General features: G+C 39.3%; 1 protein-coding gene and 1 long non-coding RNA gene across 2 annotated transcripts in view; both read left to right on the forward strand.

The window, feature by feature from the left end:
• LOC138974383 (prion-like-(Q/N-rich) domain-bearing protein 25) overlaps nt 1–25300 on the forward strand; it is a 152771-nt gene that overhangs the window by 39205 nt on the left and 88266 nt on the right. Inside the window, exon 4 of the mRNA XM_070347100.1 lies at nt 12799–12927. Coding sequence (XP_070203201.1) covers nt 12799–12927 — 129 coding nt within the window. The remainder of the gene's footprint in view (nt 1–12798; nt 12928–25300) is intronic.
• Nucleotides 1408–7080, forward strand: LOC138973858 (uncharacterized). Its single transcript, XR_011458195.1, has 3 exons — nt 1408–1930; nt 2550–2609; nt 5406–7080. It is a non-coding gene; the product is annotated as an uncharacterized lncRNA (long non-coding RNA).

Here is a 25300-nt window from a genome sequence, read left to right on the forward strand (position 1 = left end):
AGGTCCCATTTTAGTGCCCATGGCAACACCACTTATCTGATGAAAGACTTGTCCATCAAACTCAAAAGTATTGAGCGTGAGGACAAGCTCTGCGAGACGGAGGAGGATCGGAGTGGGTGGGTCGCGAACAGAACGATTGTCCAGGAAGAACTGAAGTGCTTGAAGTCCGTCGGAATGAGGGATGGATGTATACAGAGAACACACATCCATGGTGAACAGAAGGTTGGGATGAAAAGAAGGGTTGTTGTTGATTTCACACAGAAGGTGAAGCGTATGAGTGGTGTCTTTGATGTAAGAAGGCAGTGTCTGAACGATTGGTTGCAAGAGATGGTCGAGGTACTGAGACAGATGCTCAGTGGGGCAACTGCAAGCGGACACAATAGGTCTGCCTGGAGAGTCAGATTTGTGTATCTTGGGCAAGAGATACAATTTGGGTTGTTGAACTTGAGACTTGTTCAAGTGTTTCGCAGTAGGAGGAAGCTTGTTTTGTGTGACAGCAGCTTTAATGATCTGGGCAATGAGTTTTTTTGTCTGACAGAAGTGTTGGTTCCGTTAGGGACTGATAAGCAGTAGTGTTGTGGAGCTGCCGATTGGCTTCTTGGATGTACATGTCGCGGTCCCAAACCACAACGGCCCCTCCTTTATCTGCTGGTTTTATGACGATGTCAGATCTGTGTTGTAGGGACTTGAGGGCGACCAGTTATGATTCAGAGAGGTTGCTTTCTTTGATTGGTTTAGGTTTAAGCGCTTTGATGTCTGCCTGACATTGTGAAATGTACAGTTCAACATGGGCAGACTTGCCACATGGTGGAAGGTTGCGGCTGCCTGGTTGGAAGACTTGAATGAAGATGTCCTGTGATGTAGGAGGTCAAGGGACTGACCCTAACAAAGCCATCCATCTGAGAGTACGGAAAAAAACCGCTCACAGTCAAGGAGTGTTTTGTACTTGCTTGTGGTTTTGGTTAAAGGAACAAACTTGAGTCATTTAACTGTTGAATTCAGAAAAAAAACCACTTTTTTACTCATTTTATTAGCTGAATGTAAAGCTTGGAAGACAGAAACAAAATAAAAGTGCTAAAGTGGTTACAGTGTTCAGAAATAGTGTTAGTTACCAAGTTGAGTTATCCCTCTTGATCACAGTTAAAAGAAACACACCTCTTGTCGCGCAAAATCTTGAACTTTGATGCTTTTACTACCCCCACCCCCTACCCATTTTTCAGAAAATAGTGCGTTTATCTTCCAAATAAAAAAGCAAGGTAGTCAGATGATCAAAAACTTCAGAACAGAAATAGGGAAGCAAAAAAGAACATCCAACAGAGTGATTTACCCCCACCCCCTACCCATTTTTCAGAAAAGAGTGCATATTATCTTCCAAATAGGAAAGCAAAGTAATCAGATCAAAAACTTAAAGTGTAACTAAACAGACATTTTGAAGTGTCAGCTTTACTGAATTGCTTTATGTTTTGTCCAAGTATAGACCTGTAGAAGCGATACTGGACGATTTTTCCAACGTTTACTGTGTTTTCTGATTTACTACGATTTTTTAAAAGTGTTGAACCCATTTCAGATTTACCTGCTTATCTGTTCTTGATTTGATACTTCCAAAGAACAAGTGGTACTTTGAGTTCCGGTTTTATGTTTTAACCAATCAGAATTTGGTTCCTAAATAAAATCGTCTGCTGCCTGTCCCAGCAGAGTCGGCAACAAGCACTGCTTGCCACATGTGTGATGTTACCAACAGAAATAGCCATAAATTGGGCAAGGTAGCAATGTAAATGAATTGGATCTAACTAATGTGCTTGTACTGCATCTCTGGCCTTTGAATTCACTCCAAATGTACTGGCTCAGCGTGAGAGGCAACATCCTGTCGAAGTCGTAAGCACGAGGCTGACTGGGAGATTATTATTCGAAGAGCATGCTGAAACGGATTGTAAGTACAATATTTTACATGTTCTCGACATTTCTGTTGATCTTTCCTTAACTTTAATTGTCTCCTTGATTTAAAACCCTAGGGCTTGTATTTTCAGTTGTGATACTAAGCACGTATCTTTACCACAGTATCCGATCACTTCACACTTGCATTTTGGAATGATGAAGTGGAATTATTTCTGGATCTAATTTATTCCTTGTTCCCCCCCTCTCGATTCCTTTTTTCGCCACATATGTATTGTCGTGTGAGGGGGTAGATGCGTGTACTGGCTGATTTTTTTTTATTTTTTTTTTTTACTTCGGTCAGATACAGATGATTGGACAAAAAACTTGTCAAGGAGTTCAGAATGTAATAGATCTGTTCGAAGTTTTTACGGGATGGGTCCTGTTACAAAACAGACTGAATGTGCCCAAGATGAACTTTTGATTAAACATACACACACAAATGAATCTCTTGAGTTTGTTATACGGCGAATGTCCAGTTTCCACCACCACGTCTGTGGTATGTTTATATACTGTTTGATTGAATAGACTGACGTGCATTCTCTCGCAAATGTGCGCGCGTGTGTGTTTGTCTGTGCCTCAGACTTATTAATCAAAGATGATGTTGCACATTGCAGATCTATGCGACAGGAGCAAGTGGACAAGACAGCTACATTTGTCTGAGCGAAGATCCAACGGTAAGCTCTTTTAGCCGAAGACAGCGAGCCTGGGTGCATGCATGCAAGCTTCTATCATGTTCGTGTGACTGTGAGTGCTATTAGACGTGACTTTTCATTATTCTTGATTTGGAGATCCATGGTATTAGAAAGTGCAGAATATACACGTTTGAACAAATACGATGTGTGTTTGCTCTGAAAAAAAGAAAAGACGCAACAAACAAACATTGTATTTGTTTAAAGTATCACAAATATGTATTACCTGTATCTGCATGTTTTGATAATGATGAAGGGTAAATTACTTTGACGTGTGCTTTTTTTTTAACCACACTGATAACGAATGATAGAAACACAGACACACTTAATAACATATCCACAAAAATTGTAACAATAAATGTAAGCTGAACAATGCCTGCAACACATTTCAGGCCTCAGAAGGAAGTAATTATGAGATTCAGACAGAGAGAGAAAGCCCAACACGAAACCAGTTGTGACATTTTTTATTTCATTATGTAATATTAAAAACACGACAACAACGTATTTCCTGTACTTAGTTTCGTGCAATTATGGATTGCAAAGTATGTCTAATTGAGTGGCATAAAGAGGCACAGTTGCATGAAAAACCAACTCGGATCTTGACTAGGATCAGGATTTTACATGGACACAACCTAGAATTTAACATCCTGGGGGGAGGGGGGTACTGCGCCTTTCACATCAAGATGTAAAGATCTATTTTAAATAATACTTATTAGAAGGGAACAAAATCAAACAAACTACAACAATCGTTCTGAGGGGAGAGAATTACCTCTTCCGAAGAAATTACCTCCCTTGCTTTTCTTGTCGTGACTTATGTAGAGTAAAGTGAATAGAAAATGAATCAGTCAGTAACAAAAAAACCCACAACATTTCTTAAGATCAATGAGGAGTCTTGAAGTATTTGTCAATGTTAATATTGTATGCATAACAAACAATATATTACGGATTGATAATTAAAGAAAATCGTCTCTTCTACAGGGTTGACCCCCCTAAAAAGGACACCCACAACCATGCAAATTACTTCTGCATCTGTTGAACCAATTATTTTATATATGGTATTCATTAACTTCAGTTTATGTTCTGCCTTTCCAGTAAGTGGCAATTTTGTAAATTGAATGGTCTGACTTTTGTGCAATTTTAATTTTTTTCTCCAAATTCGGGGGTCGACTAAACAGAACGAGTTTTGACATTGAGCGGTAGCCATTTTTACCTAATTTAAACCCTTCAGGCTTTTACCTTTTTGATTATTTTGAATGTCTGAGTATGTAAAAACATCCCCTTCAACCCCCAGGCTATCGATGACCTGAAGAAAGCATGCAGTTACAGCTAGGTTCAGGGCAATCCTCAGACACGTTGGTGTCATTGGTGATGCAAAAGTTAGATAATTTAACCTACAAATTTGCCACTTTGTGAACTGCACATGCATAAAATCAAGTTTAAGTATGCTGAATATGAAGTTATCCAGTCAATTGGTGTAGAAGTTATAGCATTTCTGTCAGTTAACAGTATTTAAAATCTCTAAAGTAAAATCTGACATATTCGAAAGTTTTGCATAAACACCCAGACAATTTTTACGATACTCTCCTAAGCTTCTCCACTTCTCAGCCCTGTCTTGGAAATGAATTCGAATAAGGCAGTCAAAATAACTTAGTTTGGAGCATCCATCAATCAGAATAAGCATTAACTTTTGACACAGGAAATATCTTCTACCGAAAGCTCTCCTGCTTTTATTCTACATTTTTTCCTGCATAATGGTAACACATTTAATGATAAATCTAAACAACGAAGTGACTGTGGTAAGATGAACAAAGTTAAAAAAACAAAGGATTACTGTAAATGGTTTACGAATCGAAATCTAAACAAGTTTTAATGATAAGTAAAATGATAAAAAAAATAAAATAAAAAAAAGCTAACGTCCTCGCATTTGTCCAGAATTATTCCATGTTTAACATGGGAACAGAGGGATAATTGGTCTAAAGAATGTTTTTAAATGAGGGTTAGGGTAACCCTAACCCTCTTTGGACTATCTGTATGCAATGCCCGCTATAGGTGAAAGACTTTTGTGGAAGCCATGGAAGAATGCAAGCCATGGAAGAATGCATCGCTGTTGTGCTGGTTCAGCTTGAGGTCCTGTCCTAGCGAATATCCTGCACACACAAAAACACGACTTTTTAAGCCACTTATGTTGCATTCCGTGACATAGCTTTGTTAAAACCGTGTGCCTGATAATAATGACAGATTTTGTTGATATACATTTTTTTAAGACACCCCATATAATATTGTTTGACAATCTCTTTCAACATAGTTTACGAATCACCAACGCAAATAACCCACAGGTCAATAGAGAGAGAGATAGTGGGAGAGAAAGAGAATGAGAGAGAGAGAGAGAGAAATAGAGAGAGAGAGATAGAGAAAGAGAGAGAGTGAGAGTGAGAGAGAGAGAGAGAGAGAGAGAGAGAGAGAGAGAGTTTAAAACTAGAAAATGTGTGCTATATAAAACAAGGATAATCTCTGTCAAATCTTCGCTTGTACCTGCATGGTGTTTACTGCGCTATATACAAAACCTGTTTTATTTCATTTATTTTACTTTTTTTTTTGGGGGGGGGGTTTGTGATGAGGGTTTTTTCATAGCCTTTACTGCTTTAGTCATTGAATCCACCCGACTTCGATTTATTGTTCAGTGATGGGTAATTGTGTGACCAACTATGTAAGTTAGTGATTGTTCTGGCTTCATACAATGACATTGCATTAATTTTATAAGTGTATGTGTGTGTGTTTCAGGCAAAAGCTGATATTACAGTCCAAGTTGTATGCAGTACCTCTGCTTCTTCGTTCAGGAATCAAAGTATACAATCTAAACCGATTATTTTGTTCAATAATGTTCAGCTTACCATCCCGAAGAAGACAGTAACGTGCCGGGATATTGATTATAGATATTAACGTACCTAACCTGGTTACTGGTGTGTTTTCTTTTTATTTCAATAATGTAAATGTGTGACAACTTGCAGGGTACTTGATGTTCAGAGCAATTTTTCTGGCAAAAGACCTTTTATGGATCAAAGAAAACTTTTGTCATGGTGCACAAGTCAATCAATTTGGTTGATAAATAATTTGTGCTGCATTTTCCCTGGTTCCAAAACGTAGTATGTATTACCACATGTCCCTGTCATTGGCATCACATGATTCTCTGCAAGCAGTCTTTTGTGGAAATACGTCATTTAACACTTGCACTTATAGTAGGTGGCTGTGGAACGGTAGACATGCAACGACAACGAACAACAAAAGACAAAGTGTGGAGTACACTCATTTTTCTTAACATACGCTAAGTTTCTTTGAGAATGCTCCAAGTGAAAATCAGGGGTTCCTAGGCCTGATATCACAATTAAACAGCTTCTTCTCAGAATCAGGAGGGAAAAAACTGTTATATGGCGAGATGTCGTGACAAGAACAGACAGCAGCAGCAGCAACAACAACATTGCTAAATCGTCGCTTTAACAAAATTTCATGTTTAGCATCGCAGACAAAGCACGGCTACTGATCCGACCAAAGCCACACTTCATGCACGATGGGCACATTGTTATGGCCAGCTTGTTAACGTGCGCATTGTGTATGTTTTACATAGAATTGAATGTGTTTGTCGTTGTGTCTGTCATCTATCCTAGTCGTTTGATTTAGAATAAAGCAAACTTATTACAATGACGATTTTCTTCGGTTTTTGATGAAGGATTGGCATCAAGACTTTTCCTATTTTCCAACTCTGCCACCATACACTGGCCGTTCAGGTCTGCATGTCGACCACATGGTGTGTGATCAGATTTTTCGGACATGTTCACAATGCTTACATGACCACCAAATGGAAAATCAGTTGGTATTTGTTATGTTTTTGTGTTAGCACAATCTTCATACAAGTAAACAGAAACAGTTTTGTTGCAAACAGAGCCTTCATAAGAAAAAATGCTTCTAAGTCAAAATACATACCCCCTTTTTCGTATTGCGTAAAATATACCCATAAATTCTGGACATCATATTTTTATTTTTTTTCACAACAATGAAACCAAACTTTGGCATATGTTTTAGCAATATATTCACAATAAAACCTATGAGTTTGAAGGCTGCATCTTGTTTTGTTTATTTTTGAGAATTTTTTTGCAAACCCATACAAATGGCCAGTTTCTGGGGAGAGACTGGGGAGATAATGGCCAGTATGGAAAGAGTTAATAAGTAAACTAATGTCAGAAGTAGGTATTTACCTTGTTTGCCTTCGCGTTCTTGATAGCCCGCTGCAGCATTTGTATCACTTCCCTTGACATTCAAAACGCCAATGTATTTCTGAAAGGAAAATAAAGATATTGACCGAAACATCACACAAGTGGTATATCATGCTAGGTTTTGTTTACCGTGCCTGTTCTACGACAACATCTGATTGTAATTTAAATAAAGAAAAACTGTATCCATTTATTACTTCTCGATGTGTGTGTGTGTTTGTGTGTGTGCAGGGGTGGATCACATCATTTTTAAGGGGGAGTTTCCAAATTTCTTTTAGGGACAATTTGACGACGCGAAGCGTTTAGTTGAAGACACGAAGCGTTCAACCTCCTTGGGGGGGTCCGACAAATGTTGATAAAAACAAGGAAAATGGATCAATCTGAGCCAAGAAACATCCCCTAATACACCTTCCAAAAAAGTAAATATATTAAGAAGAAAAATTTGAATCACAACAAGGACAATTGATCGATCTGGCGCAACCTGAGCAAACTAATTAGCCAACTTCTTTCCAAAATCGTCACTTAGAATACAAAGGCCGGCTCCTAAGTGGTCCGGAAACCCCGGAACCCCCTCCCCCCCCCCCGGATCCGCCCAGTGTGTGTGTGTGTGTGTGTGTGTGTGTGTGTGTGTGTGTGTGTGTGACCGATGACCGTCTCTAAATTCTAATCGTTGCGTTTGCATGGTAATAAAGTTTTAATACTGGATATGCCCATGAAAAAAATATCATTTCTTGTTCATGTCATTGTGTGTGTGCACGGCCAGGACCGTGACTTCTGCTTGCCTCGACGTCTTCAGAAAAGACACAAAATGCCAGCAGGCGTATGTTCTTGGAGCACTCAGTATGCCGTCATCTGCAAACAAATAAATACAAATTATTCAATTGTGTAAATAAAGAACAATCATTTTAATATTACAACAAAAAATTCATATAACTGTAGTCTTCACCAGAGACATCCACTACACTATCTTTAATAAAACTGCCGTAAAAAATTGAAATACTATAAAACTTACCCCCACTCAGATCTATTTGGGATTATTCAAGTTTCAACCATGAAACGATGCCGGTTTGGACAGATCTGCTAGTTTGCCGCTGAAACTGAAATCAAAGGCGATCTTCAGAACTATTTCTAATCTTGTAATTGTGATTAATATAAAATACTGATCTGGATCTGGATCTGGATGTAGTACATTGCAGTAGCCAATAATGGCTGTCGTCGCAATGGGCGAGAGAGCGCAGCGTGACGGAGTTTAAAAACTGTCTATACATGCATGCCCTTCCAGGTTGGTGGTGTCAACTGCTGGAATTTGGGCAGTGTTTAAAAGCAGGATAAAAACACCTGGCGGTGCGCCTATGGTGGTGGGGCCCTGCCAACACCTGATGTAAATGTGTTGGCAGTTGCTGAATGTACCACGGAGTCTTGTAGGCGGTTCCATTCAGCCGGCGTCCTGACAAAAAAAGAGTTTCTATACGGTTCAGATCGGCTATCCGGAATTTTGAAGGGTCTCGAGTTGTTGTAGACTCGCTTCTCAACGGGGTTTTCTGATGTGCACCCGTAAAACTTTGTTGATATAATTTTCCGCTTGGTCTTATCTGCGGGGGTGAGGAAACTTTCTGGGGGTATGGCTGGTACTTGTCCTCCCGTTATTTTATATAGCATTGTCAGGCGGAGTTGTTTGCGCCGATCTGCAAGTGTGGGTAGGTTTAGTCGCTGTAGCATTGCTCTGATGCAGCCAGGTTCTCTGGATCTGTAGTCTTTGCAGATGAATCTGGCTGCCTTGTGCTGTACCTTCTCGATTTTGTCGATGTCCTGTTTTAGATAAGGGTCCCACACAACTGCCCCATACTCAAGGGTCGATCGGACAAGAGTGACGTACGCCATGCGTCTGCACTCTTGCGGGCAGTTGTGCAGGTTTCTTCGTAGGAATCCGAGGACGGACCCTGCCTTGTTGCAGATGTTGCAGATGTGGGGTGACCATTTCAGGTCGGAGGATATTTGGATGCCGAGATAGGTACTCTGGCTGACGTGTTTAAGGATGGTATTGTCCAGTGTGTAGAAGTACTGGGATTTGGGTTTGGTGGATAAGATGTAGCATTTCTGCGCGTTGAATCTCATGTCCCATTGTTCTGCCCAGCACTCTAGGTTCTTAAGGTCTTTTTGAAGTTCGATGTGGTCCTGGAATGAGCGTATGTCACGGTAGAGTAGGCAGTCGTCTGCGAAGAGTCGTACGTTTGCCTTCACTTGATCGGGGAGGTCGTTTATGTGCACAAGGAAGAGAAGAGGTCCAAGGACCGTTCCCTGTGGGACTCCCGAAATGACTGGGACTTCGTCGCTTGCTTCTCCTTCCAGCACCACCTTCATCTTCCGCTTTGTCAGGAAATTGGAGAGCCAGGTGTGGATGGGTCCACGGACACCGTAGTGGTCCAGCTTGCCGAGCAGCTTGTGGTGGGGGACTGTGTCGAAGGCCTTACTGAAGTCCAAAATGGCAATGTCAGTTTGCCTTCCCTGGTCGTTTGAGTGGAGGAGGTCTTGCATAGTGGTAAGCAGTTGGGTCTCGCAGGAGTGTCCGGTTCTAAGACCATGGTTTCTGCTGGTAAGGATGTTGTGTTTCTCAAGGTGAGTGTGTAGGTGGCGGCAGATGATGTGTTCCAGCAACTTACAGGCTACCGAGGTTAGGGACACGGGGCGGTAGTTTTCTGCTTTGTTCTTGTCGCCTTTCTTGAACACGGAAGAGATGTTCGCTGAGCGCCAGTCAGATGGGACTTGGCCTGTGCTGACTGAAAGATTGAAGATCAGGGTGAGGGATGGGGCAATGGAATCTGCACATATCTTTAGTACTGTGTTGGGTATGTTGTCGGGGCCAGGGGCTTTGGAGGGGTTCAGGTTTCTTAAGAGTTTTGCCACTCCGTTTTCACTAATCAAGAGTTCATTTAGACTGGGATAGGGCTGGCCTTTCATCTGGGGGGGGTGGTGAGCCGTCGTTTCGGGTAAAGACAGACTGGAACTGGTTTAGGAGGATCTTGGCTTTGGAGATGCTGTCACTGTATAGGGTGCTTCCGTTTTGTAGTAGTGCCACTCCTACGTTGTCCTGGCGACGGGCTTTCACGTAGCGCCAAAAGGGTTTGGTGTTGTTTCCCTTCATCCCTTCAGTTATTACACTGTTCAAGTACTCCCATTCGGCGCGGCGTATTTCACGTCTACATTCTTTCTTGAAGAAGTTGTAGTTGTCCCAGTGTCTGGTCCGTTTGGCTTGTTTGTACAGTCTCCGTTTCTTCTTTAGGAGTTTCTTTATCTTCCCAATAGAAGCTGATGTGTATACACATGACCAGGACAAGGTATTTTGTTACAGGGCATTTACACAGACGTCGCAGTTCAAAATATCGTTTTAGATCTGATTTTGTACAGCAGCCTGTGTGATTCAGAATCGTCTGCCCTTTTTCGGTTTAACATTTTATGGACGATTCCTATGAGACTGCTCAATCATAACTGATGACAAATTCAGAAACAGATGATGGTTTCAAGTAGGCTACAGTAATGATTCGTTAAAAATGTCAAGCCACTCGTCGATCATTCACACTCAAAGAACCCGAGCCAAATCTGCTCTGGTTCCGAGCAGCTTTTTCCAACTGAGACCCTAATTGTTACGCATCTGCCGCGAAAAGATAGACCACAAACAAGCGGCACTGTACCATGCTTTCGTTTATGTTGCTAAACAGATTAAATGTGCATTGTAAATGTGCTTACAGCAAAGAAATGCATCCTTACTTACCACAAAAATACTGGTACCACATTCATCGCACTTGTGTCTTCTTACCAAAACCTATCGATATGTTTGTTTACGATATATTGGTAATTACTAACCGTTAACTATTTTTCAAAAATCTGAAATGACTTTTAAGAATCAAAGAAAGATTCGCTAAAACGGTTGACTTCAGAAAATAAGCAATATTTTTCTGAACCATGAAATAAAAATCGAAAACTCCGTTTGATCTTTTATTTTGGTAGATTAATGACAACAGCCGGAACTGAAAGTACCAGAACCAAAAATTAAGGGCATTAATCAGGTAAACTAAGAAGATTGTCGTTCCTGGCGCGCACTTCACATGTCCGTCAAACAGTGTCCGAGTGAGAGAATTTTTTTTTTTTTTTCGCAGTTCGACAGTATATGAGGCCCTTCTTCATATCAAAGTGTAAAGGTTGCTGAACGATGTTTTTCCTTTTTGCTTGTTTAGTTACACTTTAAGTAGATAAATAGGGAAGCAAAATAGAATATCCAACATAGTGATTTAACTGTTGAATTCAGAAAAAACAAACTTTTTTCTTCTCATTTTTGAAGCTGAATTAGAAGTTTGGAAGACAGAAAAGAAAAAAGTGCTAAAGTGGTTACAGTGTTCAGAAATAGTGTTAGATACCAAGTGGAGTTTTCGCTCTTTATCACAGTTCAAAGAAACACACATCTTGTCGCGTACAATCTTGAACTGTGATCCTTTTACTACCCCCGCCCCCAACCCATTTGAACACAAAAGAGTGCATATTCTCTTCCAATTAGAAAAATAAGTAATTTTAAGCAACTGGACATTTTTAAAATACATCTTTTCTGTCAGTCCAAGCATTGCTTAGCCCATTAAAAACAAACAGACTAGGATTTAACGCACCCATTTTAAGAAAAAGTTAACATGCTAATTGATATATCAGACTTGTTTATGCAATTACTGCTGAAGATTCCATACCAGGTAAAACAATCATTTTATATCCTTTGTCGCATTTATTTTTTATTTTTATCAATCTATCTATAGCGAGTCTTGTCTCTTTGTGTCATTTAGTTATTTTCAAGAATTCTATCCTGGCAGAAAAAAATTAAAAATCCCTACCTACCTACCCTATTTTGTTTAGCCATGTTATTAGAAACAGACAATTTATTTTTTTTGGCCTAAAGATATTGAAACATTTGTTGTATTGTTATTATTGCCATTAGTTATAGCTGTATCACTCGAATTTCGTTGTCAGGCTGAAACTTAGCTGTTGCGTTGAAGGGGTGTGTCTAAAACACGCGGGGACACACGGGGACGGTGAATTAGCACGCCGGGACGTTTTATAATAACATTCTGACTATCTTTTATGTATTTATTTAAAAACAAATTTAAAAAAATTCTGAACTTATTTTTTTTTTCTTTCAGAATGTTATAAAATAACGTCCCCGCGTGCTATTTCACCGTCCCTGCGTGTCCCCGCGTGCAGTTAAACTGTCCCCGCGTTTCCCCGCGTGTTTTAGACACACCGCGTTGAAGTCTGCTGTGTGTGTCTGGGTCCAAAGCAACTTTCACATTCTCATTTACACACTCACGTTACTCACACAAGTATAGAATTCTACCCACAGAGACGTTCGGGGATGGGGGTCTTGCATTCGGTCGAATCACACCACAAAATACAAAGTATAACGTACACAGATGTTTCTATTGAACCAAAAAGCAAATTAAATCATGAATAAATCAATCAAGCAGAACTTCCACACAATGACACACTCACTCTCGGTTCACACTGCGCTCTGGACGTGCACACTTGGCAGCACGTATACGTTCCGGCGCCGTGTGTCTTCCTGCAAGTCCAGCACAGGCACACTATTTTCCAGGAGTCACAATAAACCTCGTGAATGTCACAGCAGTCATAGTAAGGTTACGTAGAAAAGTCCAAAAGGGTGCGTAAATGGTGGTAATCCGGCACACACACACACACACACACACACACACACACACACACACACACACACACACACACACACACACACACACACACACACACACACACACACACACACACACACACACACACACACACACACACACACCTGATTTTAAGTAGCGTAGTTTCGTTTATGAAGGTTGATCTTCCTGTTTTTCCATGCCCTTCAGAGCCTGTGACGAACGCCGTTGGAGGGAGCTGCACAGACCAGTCATGCATCGACCCCAACGCAATCTGCAAAAACGATATATGCGATTGTATCAACGGCACGACGCTTGAGATCTCAAACTACACTTGTGGTGAGTGCACGTTTGGACCTAGATCACTGTGAAGTCCACCAGCGACTGAAGAGTACAAGGTACTCCACAGTCTCTGCCCGTAATCAGTACACCGATCTTCCGTACATGCAAAACAGAAACAATACGCATTTTTTGGTCATACTATTATTCGATCTCATTCTGTGGCAATCATTAACACAATTACTATATTACAATTATATTAGAGCACACCGCATTACATACTTAAAAGGCCTTCAATATTACAAACCTATTGCAAACGTGTTTGTTTGTTTGTTTATTTGTTGCTTAACGTCCAGCCGACTACGCAGAGCCATATCAGGACGAGGAAGGGGGGGATGAAGGGGGCCACTTGTCAAGCGATTCCTGTTTACAAATGCACTAACCCATTACTTGTGTCCCAGCAGGCTTTAGTAAAACTAAATTAATACCTACTGGAAGATTACCAGTTTCCAGTATGTTAAAATAGGCTTAACCTATCTACTGCTGGACTTACATCAGAACACTAACAGATTAAACTATACATGAATCGCGAGACAAGCGGCAAGAGAAGAGATTTTTGGAAAAAATACAGGTGAATGAGCAAGAAGGCAGAAAAAAGAAAAGAATTCATGAAGAAAAAGAGAGCATGACAGGAAAGAGGAACCAAAAATCTACCTAACAGCAAACTAGAAAGCTCCTGCGGTTCCAAAAACAGGAGGGGCCTTTAATTTCATAACCGCAGTGCCCCACTGCGGGATTGCAAACGTGTGTGTATGCGTGTGTATGCTTGCATTAATAGGTAGACATGCGCCTTGAGTCGCCTTGTGTGGTGAGATACGTGCGCGATATAAATCCTCGTAAATAAAAATAAATAAACGTCAGCATGCTCGAAAACACTCAAAGTCACACAGTAGTTAGCAATAGCCTATTGTCACTAGGAGAAATCTGGAGCTATGAAATGAAGCCGCTCGCATGATTAGACCCTTTGCAATCTGCAAATTCCAAACATATCTTGCCTGATGACCCCCCCTCTCTCTCTCTCTCTCTCTCTCTCTCTCTCTCTCTCTCTCTCTCTCTCTCTCTCTCTCTCTCTCTCTCTCTCTCTCTCTCTCTCTCTCTCTCTCTCTCTCTCTCTCTCTCTCTCTCTCTCTCTCTCTCTTTCTCTTTAAAAATGTTAAATCCTCGCCTTTGGTAATACCGTAACGGTAATGTTATATCTCGGAACCCTGCTAAAATAACAAGTTGGATCGATGATGTTGTCTCGTTGATGCACAGAGCAAAAAGTTGCGATGAAAATGTAATCTTGCTTGGTGATTTGTTTTTTGTGTGTTTTTTTTTGCCAAGCACATCATTGTGGCGCTTTTAATCAATAACATGCATCCGTCTACAATGTAGCATTCAAAATCTGTCTTTCAAATTTTAGAAAGTTGTTGCAAGGTACCAAATTTAACAGACATAACCATGGCAGAGCATGTTTCTGAGGCAAAATCGTAATAATTTTGACTTTGAAAACAGATTCATTCCGTTTCCTTATATCTGCATGTTCAAGTAAATGGTGGACAGTTTTATACCGGCAGAGTAAACTTGATCCTCTACTGCAAGTCTTTTTTTTTTTTTTTTTTTTACTCAGTTGCATGCAGGTTTGCTACTACAATTATTTGTTGCCTTTTGGGTGTGTGTGTGTGTGTGTGTGTGTGTGTGTGTGTGTGTGTGTGTGTGTGTGCGTGTGTGTGTGTGTGTGTGTGTGTGTGTGTGTGTGTGGCTTGGAGTAAACCTTCTTCATAGGTATTTTCTTTTCTCAGTCAAATGTGTACATTTTTAAATCAACAAACTTTATCAGTAAACTAATATGTTTAAAAAAAAAAATACAAATCATAACATAAATGTATTCCTAATGTTTAGCTCAGTTTCCAATAATACACCCAAATCTAACTTTTTCCCATATTTAAATTTTCCAATGGTCATTTTGGTAATTAAAATACAATAATCCACAAAATAAATATATTCATTTTTTCAAACTTTCCCTAAAATAACCCCAAAATACATGTTCTTCATTCAACATAATGGCAACATGTATTTTCTTATCAACAAAATCTGTACATATTTTCCAACCCTTCATCACCTTTTGGCAACTAAAAAAGAAATGGTCAAGGGTGTCTAATGCATTACAAAATTCACACTTATTCGATGTTCGTAATCCCATTTTGTTTAATACAATATTGGTTGAATATATTACCGTATATGTAATAATTTCCAGTGCAGCAGACGTAATCTTTCTTCTTTTGTGCTGTTAACAAACAGCCAATAACCAGTTTCTCTTATCCAAATCTACATTATGTTTTCGTTTCCAAAAATCACAGGTACTCGGAATCTGGACATCAAGATCAACTAAACATGCTCTAATAAACTTTGCTGTTATATTACCACCATTAACAATGAAATCCTGCAATGTAAAATATTGATATGGTAATGTGTCTGTACGTCTGGATTTAAGTGCTGTGCATAATGCATTGTATTCAAACTTTCTGGATGGTTTATAACCCACTTTTTGACATAAATCTTCAAAAGAAATAATAATACCATTTTCATTCATGACATCCTTTACAAATGAGATATTATGCTTTATAAAATCTTTAAAGAAATAGGCATTTATGTTTAAATTGAATATTCCTATTGTTCCAAATGCATTGGTCCTTCAAATATACTGGTTCAAAATTATACTTTTAACAGAAAACACTTTTATTGTCAAGCCAAGTCAATAACACTTGTTTCCAAAACAATGATCTGCAACTATTGAGGCCATTCATCGTTTTTGAAGATGCATTTGAGTCAAAGCACGATAAACCAATGCCCAGACATGCCAGACAATATCTTGGAATAACAGACCAATACTTTTGTGTGGAGTTATGCAAATTAACAAGCCAGGAAATCATAAATGAGTTGTGCATATCTACTACGTTTATCATATTCAAACCACCATAATCTTTTTCTTTACACATAACTGTTCGTCTTACTTTTTCAAATGCGCGCGTATTTGAATACTTTTTCTTCCAAATAAACCTAAACAAAATGGAATTAATATGATGTAAAACATGATGAGGTACTGCCAGAGACTGGAAAATATAAACGAATTGAGATATAAGAAAGGTTTTAACAATACAAATTTTACCTTGTATACTTACATTTTTTTTGACCAATTGGCGATTATTTGTTGTATTCGTTGAATTTTCTTTGACCAGTTTTCCTCTAAAGACGATGCGGGTATATTGTTTGGAAAAATAATTCCAACAATTTTTACTTTACGTTTCCATTTAAGACCAAAATACTGATCTGTACACAACTTTTTGGACCTTATCCACATAGCTTCCGATTTGTTAACATTCACGTCCAAGTTGGAAAAACGTTTAAATATATTCAAAATGTATAACGCCCTTTCTAGATCTATTTTATCATGCAAAAAAAGAGTGAAGTCATCAGCATATAATAGCAGTTTTAGGACCGTAATTGGTGATACCTCAAAGGGTGACATAGGCAGATGGATACCCTTAATAGCTTCATCAGAACGAATCTTGTTCGCCAACATTTCAAGGGCAATAACAAAAGCCATTGGCGAGAATGGACATCCTTGACGAATGCCAGTTTCCACAGGAAATGGTTCGGATATCCACCCTGTATAATTAATACCACTTTGACTATTGTTCATCAGGACAGAAGCCCATTTTTTAAAATTATCCCCAAAACCAAATTTATCAAATGCAAACAAAATATAATCTTTGGATATGGAATCAAATGCACGTCGAAAGTCAACTGCTAATAAAACTCCAGGTTTATCCATTGTGTTCATAATATCTATGGTATCATCAATGAGTCTAATCATGTTTTTCTTCCTTTCATAAAGCCAACTTGATTTTCATGGATAATATCACCTATTACAGTGGAAATTCACATTGCTAAACATTTTGCAATTATCTTGTAATCTGTATTTGTCAGAGATATTGGTCTCCAATTGCCAAGATCGTCCCTAGGTAAATCTTTACCTTTATGAATTAAGGTCAGAACAGCTTGTTTTTGAGTGGGCGATAATTCGCCATTAACAAATGATGCTACAAATGAGGCATGAACTACATCCCTAATCTTCAACCAAAATACTTTATAAAAACAGGTCGTGAGGCCATCAAGACCTGGGGCTGAATCGTTATTTAATCATTTAAGGGCAATAGTTATTTCCTTCCTGGTAATCTCCGAGTCCAATTCACCTTTTTGGTCATTGGAGAGAAATGGTATATGTAAATCTTGTACAAGTTCGTTTGTGCTCATCTGGTTAAATTCCGCGCTTTGTTCATATGAGTCTTTAAAAAATCGTACTTGTTCTTTCATAATCTCTTTCTGTGTATTAAATACCCTCCCGTCTTCTGTCTGCAAACGATCCATAATTTTCATGTTAGCTTTACTTTTTTCCAAATTCAAAAAATACTTTGTGTTCTTCTCACCTTCTTCTATGAACTGAACGCGAGAGCGAACTTGGGCACTCTGGGCTTCTTCCAATGAAAAGACCTCAAGCTCTATTTTAATTTTTTTTCTATTTTCATTAACAGATTCAGATCTTGTGGATTATTTGCTAACAGAGTGTCCGTTTCATCCAAATCCTTCTGAAGAGAAAGCTGTGAATTATGTTGTTTTTGCTTTCTTCCTGCTGCATAGGCTGTGCACAATTCCCGCATTTGAATTTTTAATAATTCCCATTTTAAGGAATCACATAAACCTTTATTTTGCAACAAAAATGCATCAATCAAATTATTCATTAAATCAACAAAACCTTTGTCTCGCAATAACTGATTATTAAATGTCCAGTAAGAAGGTCCGCGTACGATGTTCACAAACTGAATTTTCAACTCAATTAATCGGTGATCTGAATGTGGTACTGAGACCATGTCACAAAATAATGTTTTATCAAACAAGCCACCAGAGAGAAGAATATAGTCAAGTCGACGGGCTATGAAAGGGCTCTTCCTGCTCCAGGAGAACTCCTTTTCGTCGGCATGAAACAAGCGCCAAACATCATTCAGATCGTTACTATGCAAAACATTTTGAAAATTAACAACATCAGATTGTTTATGTTTTTCACCACTCACAATATCTATCTCGTTATTCAATACACAATTGAAATCCCCACAAATTATTTTCTCACCTTCGAATTCTTCAAAACACGAATTAACTTGTGCCCATAATTGACTTTTTTCGAAAGAATTATTGAGAAAATAAATGTTCACCAAATAAAGAAAATCATTTTCAAATGTAATTTTCAAACACAAAATTAGTTCTGTTTTAAATACTAATTCTGCTTCACCACCAAAACTTTTTTTAGGAGAATAATTTGTCCCATGCTCTGACAGGAAACTGAAGAATGAAACACTCTTCCACCCCATTCTCTCTCCCACTGATCTTTCACGTCGTCCGTAATATATGATTCCTGCAAGCATATTAAATCATATTTTAAATCAAATATAGATCTTCTCTTTCTTTTGTTACATTTAGTCAAGTTTTGACTAAATGTTTTAACGTAGAGGGGGGAATCGAGACGAGGGTTGTGGTGTATGTATGTGTGTGTGTGCGTGTGTGTGTGTGTGTGTGTGTGTGTGTGTGTGTGTGTGTGTGTCTGTCTGTCTGTCTGTCTGTCTGTCTGTCTGTCTGTCTGTGTGTGTGGAGCGATTCAGACCAAACTACTAGACCGATCTTTATGAAATTTTACATGAGAGTTCCTGGCAATGATATCCCCACACGTTTTTTTTTCGTTTTTTCGATAAATACCTTTGATGACGTCATATCCGGCTTTTTGTAAAAGTTGAGGCGGCACTGTCACACCCTCATTTTTCAATCAAATTGATTGAAATTTTGGCCAAGCAATCTTCGACGAAGGCCGGACTTCGGTATTGCATTTTAGCTTGGTGGCTTAAAAATTAATTAATGACTTTGGTCATTAAAAATCTGAAAATTGTAAAAAAAAAACATTATTTTTATAAAACGATCCAAATTTACGTTCATCTTATTCTTTATCATTTTCTGATTTCAAAAACATATAAATATGTTATATTCGGATTAAAAACAAGTTCTGAAAATAAATAAAAAATATAAAAATTATGATTAAAATAAAATTTCCGAAATCGATTTAAAAACAATTTCATCTTATTCCTTGTCGGTTTTTGATTCCAAAAACATATAAATATAATATGTTTGGATTAAAAACACGCTCAGAAAGTTAAAACGAAGAGAGGTACAGAAAAGCGTGCTATCCTTCTCAGCGCAACTACTACCCCGCTCTTCTTGTCAATTTCACTGCCTGTGCATCGAGCGGTCTGCCGTGTATTGGCAGAAGGCAGTAAGTCCAAATTTGGTAAAAATGAGATTTTCATATCATAATGCAGAAGGGAAAAAGGCGCATCTTGTGTCAACATTTCTAAGATGTGCGATCAATATTTATGGACTTTTTGAAGAAGTAAGTCCAGTAAAAACATTTAATCCAAGGATAAAAATCGGCAAATGGAAGCAAGTCCAGGGACTTTTGGTTTTCAGGTTTGCACTGGACTTACTTCCTGGCAAGCCTCAAAACGAGTTTGCATGGTTTAGCGCTCTATGTCCATTAGCCAATCGCGTTCACCCTTTTGTAATCCTGACTGCGGTTAACCAATCAGAACTAAGCTTATTGTATCATTATTTCCCTGGCCTTTGTCGGGGAAAATGGCGATGAGAGCTGCTGCCGACGTGTTCAACTATCCGAAGCAACAGTAAGTTGGTTTGTTTGTTTCATTTTTGTTGTTGGCAGTTTTGCGTTCCGGTCTGAAATGACTCTCTCTCAATAGGTGTATGGGAATTTACAACGACAACACTGATTTTCTGACTGATTTGGGTATTTCAATGTGCACTTGCATTACGGAGCTAGCACTGAAGTAAAATGCCATAGTTCAAATGCCCATTTATTATAGTTTTGTTGTTGTACGCTACTTCTACCGTGACTTCTTGACTATTGACTTCTGCTATTTTCATCATGATATTTATGGATGCATTTAGCATGTTTCTAATACAAAGATATAGTTGTTTTGATCTAGAACTGAGTGACTTGTGGTCTTGAGCACTGACAGCGTGTTAGATCTGGAACAGTATGACATTATACTGGAGGATTGTTCTCCGGTCTCTTTGTGCTTCCAACCATCGGAATAAGTATTATGTCCTATTGTATTTGACAGAAATGTGATTCGAAGCGGGACAGGCAGCGACGACAGCTGCAGCACACAGTCTGAGGGATACTCGCCACCACTGCCTCCTTTTGTACAAGGGCCCAAAACAAGGTATGTTTCACTGACACAGCCACAAATAGCGTGCAACATTTTTTCATTCCTTTCTTTTCTCGGGCTGAAGATGTATATTTTAAAACGAGCAACATCTTTACATCTTTTTCTTGCAGTAGTGTTAGTATCATCATCAGCAGCAGTAATCGTTTGTCATTATAGTAGCCCGGGGGGAGGGGAGGGGGGGTGATGTGCGCGGGAGAGGAAAAGGTTGATGTGAAGGAGGGTGGGGAGGAGATTTGTCAATAAAATGTCTCACTTTTGCTGCCTTTTTCATTTGACAGATGTGTAAGCGTTGCTGGCAGGTTGCAACTGCGAGATACAACCACCTCGGCTTGCAGGAGAAGAGGCCACAATGGACCTTGCCCAAATGAAAATGCCAGCAACATACGACGGTTATGGGCCAAAGAAGAGGAAGAGGAGTAATACTGACAACTTTCAGTTTGACAATAACAGATGATGAGCGCAGAGATGCAGAACGTGGGGACGAGGAAGGGGAGGAGGTGGGGGATTGTATGTTGTTTGTTAGTTATCCAAACAGGCTCATGGAAAAAAATCTACATCCAGTTAATCGCTGCAGTTGATAATTGTCATCAGTCGGATGGCAGAATGTCAGTGAATAGTTTTAGAAGGGATGTAGACTGTAACTTGGGTAGATGGGGTGATAACTGAATATATACTACATCATAGTTTGCAGGTTTGTGGTTTTGCTAGTTGAACACTCAACTACAATGTTTGTGGACAGTGTGTGAATTACTATGTAATTCTGACAGCAAATGTAGCGCGCATGGTGTACAACTACAAATGGTTATATAGTTCATCACACAGTTTTCAAGACTAATCAAACAAATTTTGTTCAAAAGTGGAACACTTCAGCTGAAAGTCAACACTGCACGATAATATTTAACTCTGGTATTATGGCGGTTTGTCAAACCATTTCTTTTTGTCACGCTGTTGCTTTAATTTTGTGTCCTTTGGAAATCAAGACTGCACGATGACCTATTCTTAATTCTGGTATAATGGTGGCTTGACACACTAGTTATTTTTGTCATGCTGTTGCTTTAATTTTGTGTCCTTTGGAAATCGTTAGTCAAACTCAATAAATAAAACGTCTTATTGTCAGATCCTGGATTCTAATTCTTATTAGCAAACGAAAGCGAGAAAGACAGTGAGAAGGAAAGAAAAGGTGTGTGTGTATGTGTGTGTGTGTGTGTGTGTGTGTGTGTGTGTGTGTGTGTGTGTGTGTGTGTGTGTGTGTGTGTTACAAGCAGACAAGCAGCAAGATAAAAAGCGTGTGTGTGTGTGTGTGTGTGCGTGTGTGTGTGTGTTACAGACAAGCAGCAAGATAAAAAGCGTGTGTGTGTGTAAACGTTTTCTTTGATTTGTATTTTAATGTTAAAAGACTTGCGTTCAAGTCAATATTTGTCTTGTGAATATCAAAAGAGAGTATCAAGACTTGTATTAAAAATAATGGTCTTTTTTAACGATATCAATGACACAAGAACGGATTAACAATAAAGTTAATCATGAGTGAGCGACCACAGAATGATAAGCAAAACGAGGAACCAAGACAAAGACTAACTTGAGCATGTGTTGAAATTTAAGAAAACGGGAACATTTGTCTCAGTTAATCACAAAAGAAAATACAAATTGTTCACCAAGGAAGTTGTTTGTGCATTCAGAAATTCACGAAATCACTGGACGTAAAGTCACATTTGAAAAAAAGTTCCAAAAGCAGTGTTGCGTGTATTTTATTTTACTTTCAATTTTCGGAGATAATACATTAGCAGAAAGCAGTAAGTCCACTTGCTGCTCTATGCCCTTTTCTCAGCCAGATATATCGACCAGGATATAATATGGCAGAAAGCAGTAAGTCCAATGCTGCTTTTTGCCATTTTTTTTAAAATAAGATTTAAGTCGCGATATATAATTTGGCAGAAAGCAGTATGTCCTCTTACTGCCTTTTACCATTATTTTTGAGTGAATGAGTTTAAGGAATTAATTCGGCAAAAGGCAGTAAGTCCACAAAAATCATTATTTCTAAGTGATGAATCAAAAGAAGGTTTTAATATTCATAGCAGAAACGCACAATAATGCCCTACATGTTATCAGCAAACAAAAACATCATTTAAAGCTTTTCATTCCAAAACAGTGATGCAAACAGAAAATGTCGATTTTCTCGAAACTATGTTTCATGCACTTGCTTCCTTCTGCCTTTACACGGCAGCGGTGGACTGACGATGCTACGAGTATACGCTCTTGCTGTAACAAGTTTCATTCTGTTAGTTCGACAGCTTGACTAAATGTTGTAATATCGCCTTACGCGACTTGTTACGTAATCCTCTTACATTAAGAGAACATACCGGCGAGACGCTATTCATTAAACCGAGTGTAACTAAGTGGCAAAGCCAATTCATAGTCCTTTACCATCGCCGTCGTCGCGTAGCACGTGAAAATCACCAGTCAATAGGGAAGTACGGTCAGGGTTCAGCACAAAAGACTGCCTATTAAGCTGTGTGTGTTGCTGTGTCGGGCCCTGTCGTCTCCGTGTCCGTGTCGCACGTGTTCTCTTTCCCGTCGCTATCGGGTGTTTGTGGCATTGTCAGTCTCGGTTGTTTGCTGCCCTGTTGTTTGGGGCTGCTGTCTTGTTTCGGTGATACAGATCGAGAACGCAATCGCTTTACTGAGCTGCTGTCTCGCTTGTTGAAGTGCAGGGTGCTCTGCCCAGAGACTTGCTTCGACTTGACTGCCCTAGGCCTACCTCTACTGGTAGAAGGGCTTGGACTTTGTTGTCTGCAGGGGGCCTCTAGTTTCTTCGTCAGTGTGTTTGTTCTGGACGGGTTTTATTTTTTTTGGGGGGGGAGGGGGAGGTGGAGGGGGCATGAGTTCGGGGGAGATGTCAGGGGTCATGTCACAAATGGGATCGCCAGCTTGATGATTGTCTTTTAGACACTGGCGGCATTTGATGGGGTTGGGGCACTCTGCTGTTGTGTGAGATTTATCCAAGCAGCGCCCACACTCTGCGTGAAACTGCCTTTGTTTCTTAGCTTGCTCTCTGTGATACAGAGATGCTTTGAAGGGACCGATCGTAACAGTATAAGGGAGGGGGGTGGGGGGTGTGGTGATGTACAGAAAACGCCTGCCTGTCTTCCATCTTGTTAGTTTGCCGTTACTGTCTCTGTCTCTCTCAAGTATTATCTTGGAGCGAAGCTCACACCCTAGCGAGTGCACTGCCTTCGAAATTTCAAGGTCGGAAAAAGACAAAGGAATGTTACTCACTGTAAGCTTTGTGGAGGGGCTTTCGTCCAGCTTTCCGTCCGAGGAAATCACAATGAAAGGGTTCTTGTCTTTCACTGACACTTGCACCCCACGCACCGCAAAACCGTTGATGAGAAGTGTCTGTCTCGCTTCCTTTGTAGCCGGGTAGATACGCCATAGGCCACCTATGCGTTGTGCACCCTCTATGGAGTTGTGACCACTGGATCTTTCCGCAGAAGCACACAATTCCGCTGTAGAAAACTCCTTTGTCTCAAAGGCCGGCAATTGGTTGTTTTTAACAAAAACAGGCGGTGTTGTGTCTCTCACACTGTCACTGTCCGACATGGTAAACACAGTAAACAGCGAAACAACAGTGGAGAAAGACAAGCGGTGACGAGGTAGAGGATAAACAACAGTGGAGAAAGACAAGCGGTGACGAGGTAGAGGATAAACAACAGTGGAGAAAGACAAGCGGTGACGAGGTAGAGGATAAACAACAGTGGAGAAAGACAAGCGGTGACGAGGTAGAGGATAAAAAGCTTGAAAAATAACCAGCTGAAATGAGTATTTCGGTGTTTAAGTCAAATCTTAAATTAAAGTGTGTACCACAGACATACAGACAGACATACATACATTCACATACATACGCACGCACAGACAGACACAGTTGACGATCGCATAAGTTACACTTACGTGAGCCAAAAACAAGTACAACTTACAAAGAAATGAAGTTTTGAACACCGTGAGTCAAGCAAGAGCAGAATGTTTTAAGAAATTGCTTTCTGATAAGAGAGATACCGCTACAATCATGGCGAGCAATGAACGTAGTTCTTGATAAATCTCAAATGAAATTATCCATCACAAATGACTCCAAACAATTGTAAACAACACTTTATTTCGCTCGCACAGAATCTATAAGCCTGTCTCACGCACAATGACTCCCTTAATACTGATGTCTCTCTGGGAAAAAAAAAAAACAGTTTGTGGACAAAAGTTGGCTCAACATGAAACTTTTCTATCCCACCCATTACTTTCCACGAGGTTAGAAAGCTCATAGAACAGATGGCGAATAATAAGTCAAAGGGTCCCAGTAAGACTCCTTTCAGGTTGCTGAAATTTGCTTTGCCATACATACTTGATTCCCTGACGTATGTCTACAACGTACCTTAGCATACAACACAACGTTTTCCCGCCTCTATTGTAAAATGTGCTAAAGTAGTATCATTCCCCCAAAACAAGTATCTTACGGACTCTAACAACATTTGACAAGTCAAGTCAAGTCAAATTTTATTTCAATAAACCCCGTAAGGGTACATGAACAATAAAAATAAAATACAAGAACAATAAAGAGAGGAATGCAGGTTGTTCCACCAATACATACACACAAACTAGTTCCGTTGAAAACATAAAATATAAAATAACTTGTTTTACAATGTGGAAATCAAATCTCTAAAATAATCGTTCTCGTTTTATGGCTGAGTTCATTCCTACGTAACATTTTAACATTCTGTTGAAATACCTTTTATCAAGTGAATTAAATTTAACAATATTTTTGTTATTTGTTGACGTATCTCCATCTCATCTCTGGTATCTAAACCATTGGAGAAGCATACTCAATAATACTTGCTGGAATATATGGAATGCATGATTTTTTTTAATTCATTTTAGTCTGGATTTAGCTTTATTAGCATTTCCGCCACACTGGTCTTAGCTCTTTATGTAAAACGTGGTTATCAGCTATTAATAAGGCCGAAGTAACGGGAGCATTGTTCCTGGACTTCAAGAAAGCTTTT

This window comes from Littorina saxatilis, linkage group LG8, assembly GCF_037325665.1.
Source record: "Littorina saxatilis isolate snail1 linkage group LG8, US_GU_Lsax_2.0, whole genome shotgun sequence".
Lineage (NCBI taxonomy): Eukaryota > Metazoa > Mollusca > Gastropoda > Littorinimorpha > Littorinidae > Littorina > Littorina saxatilis.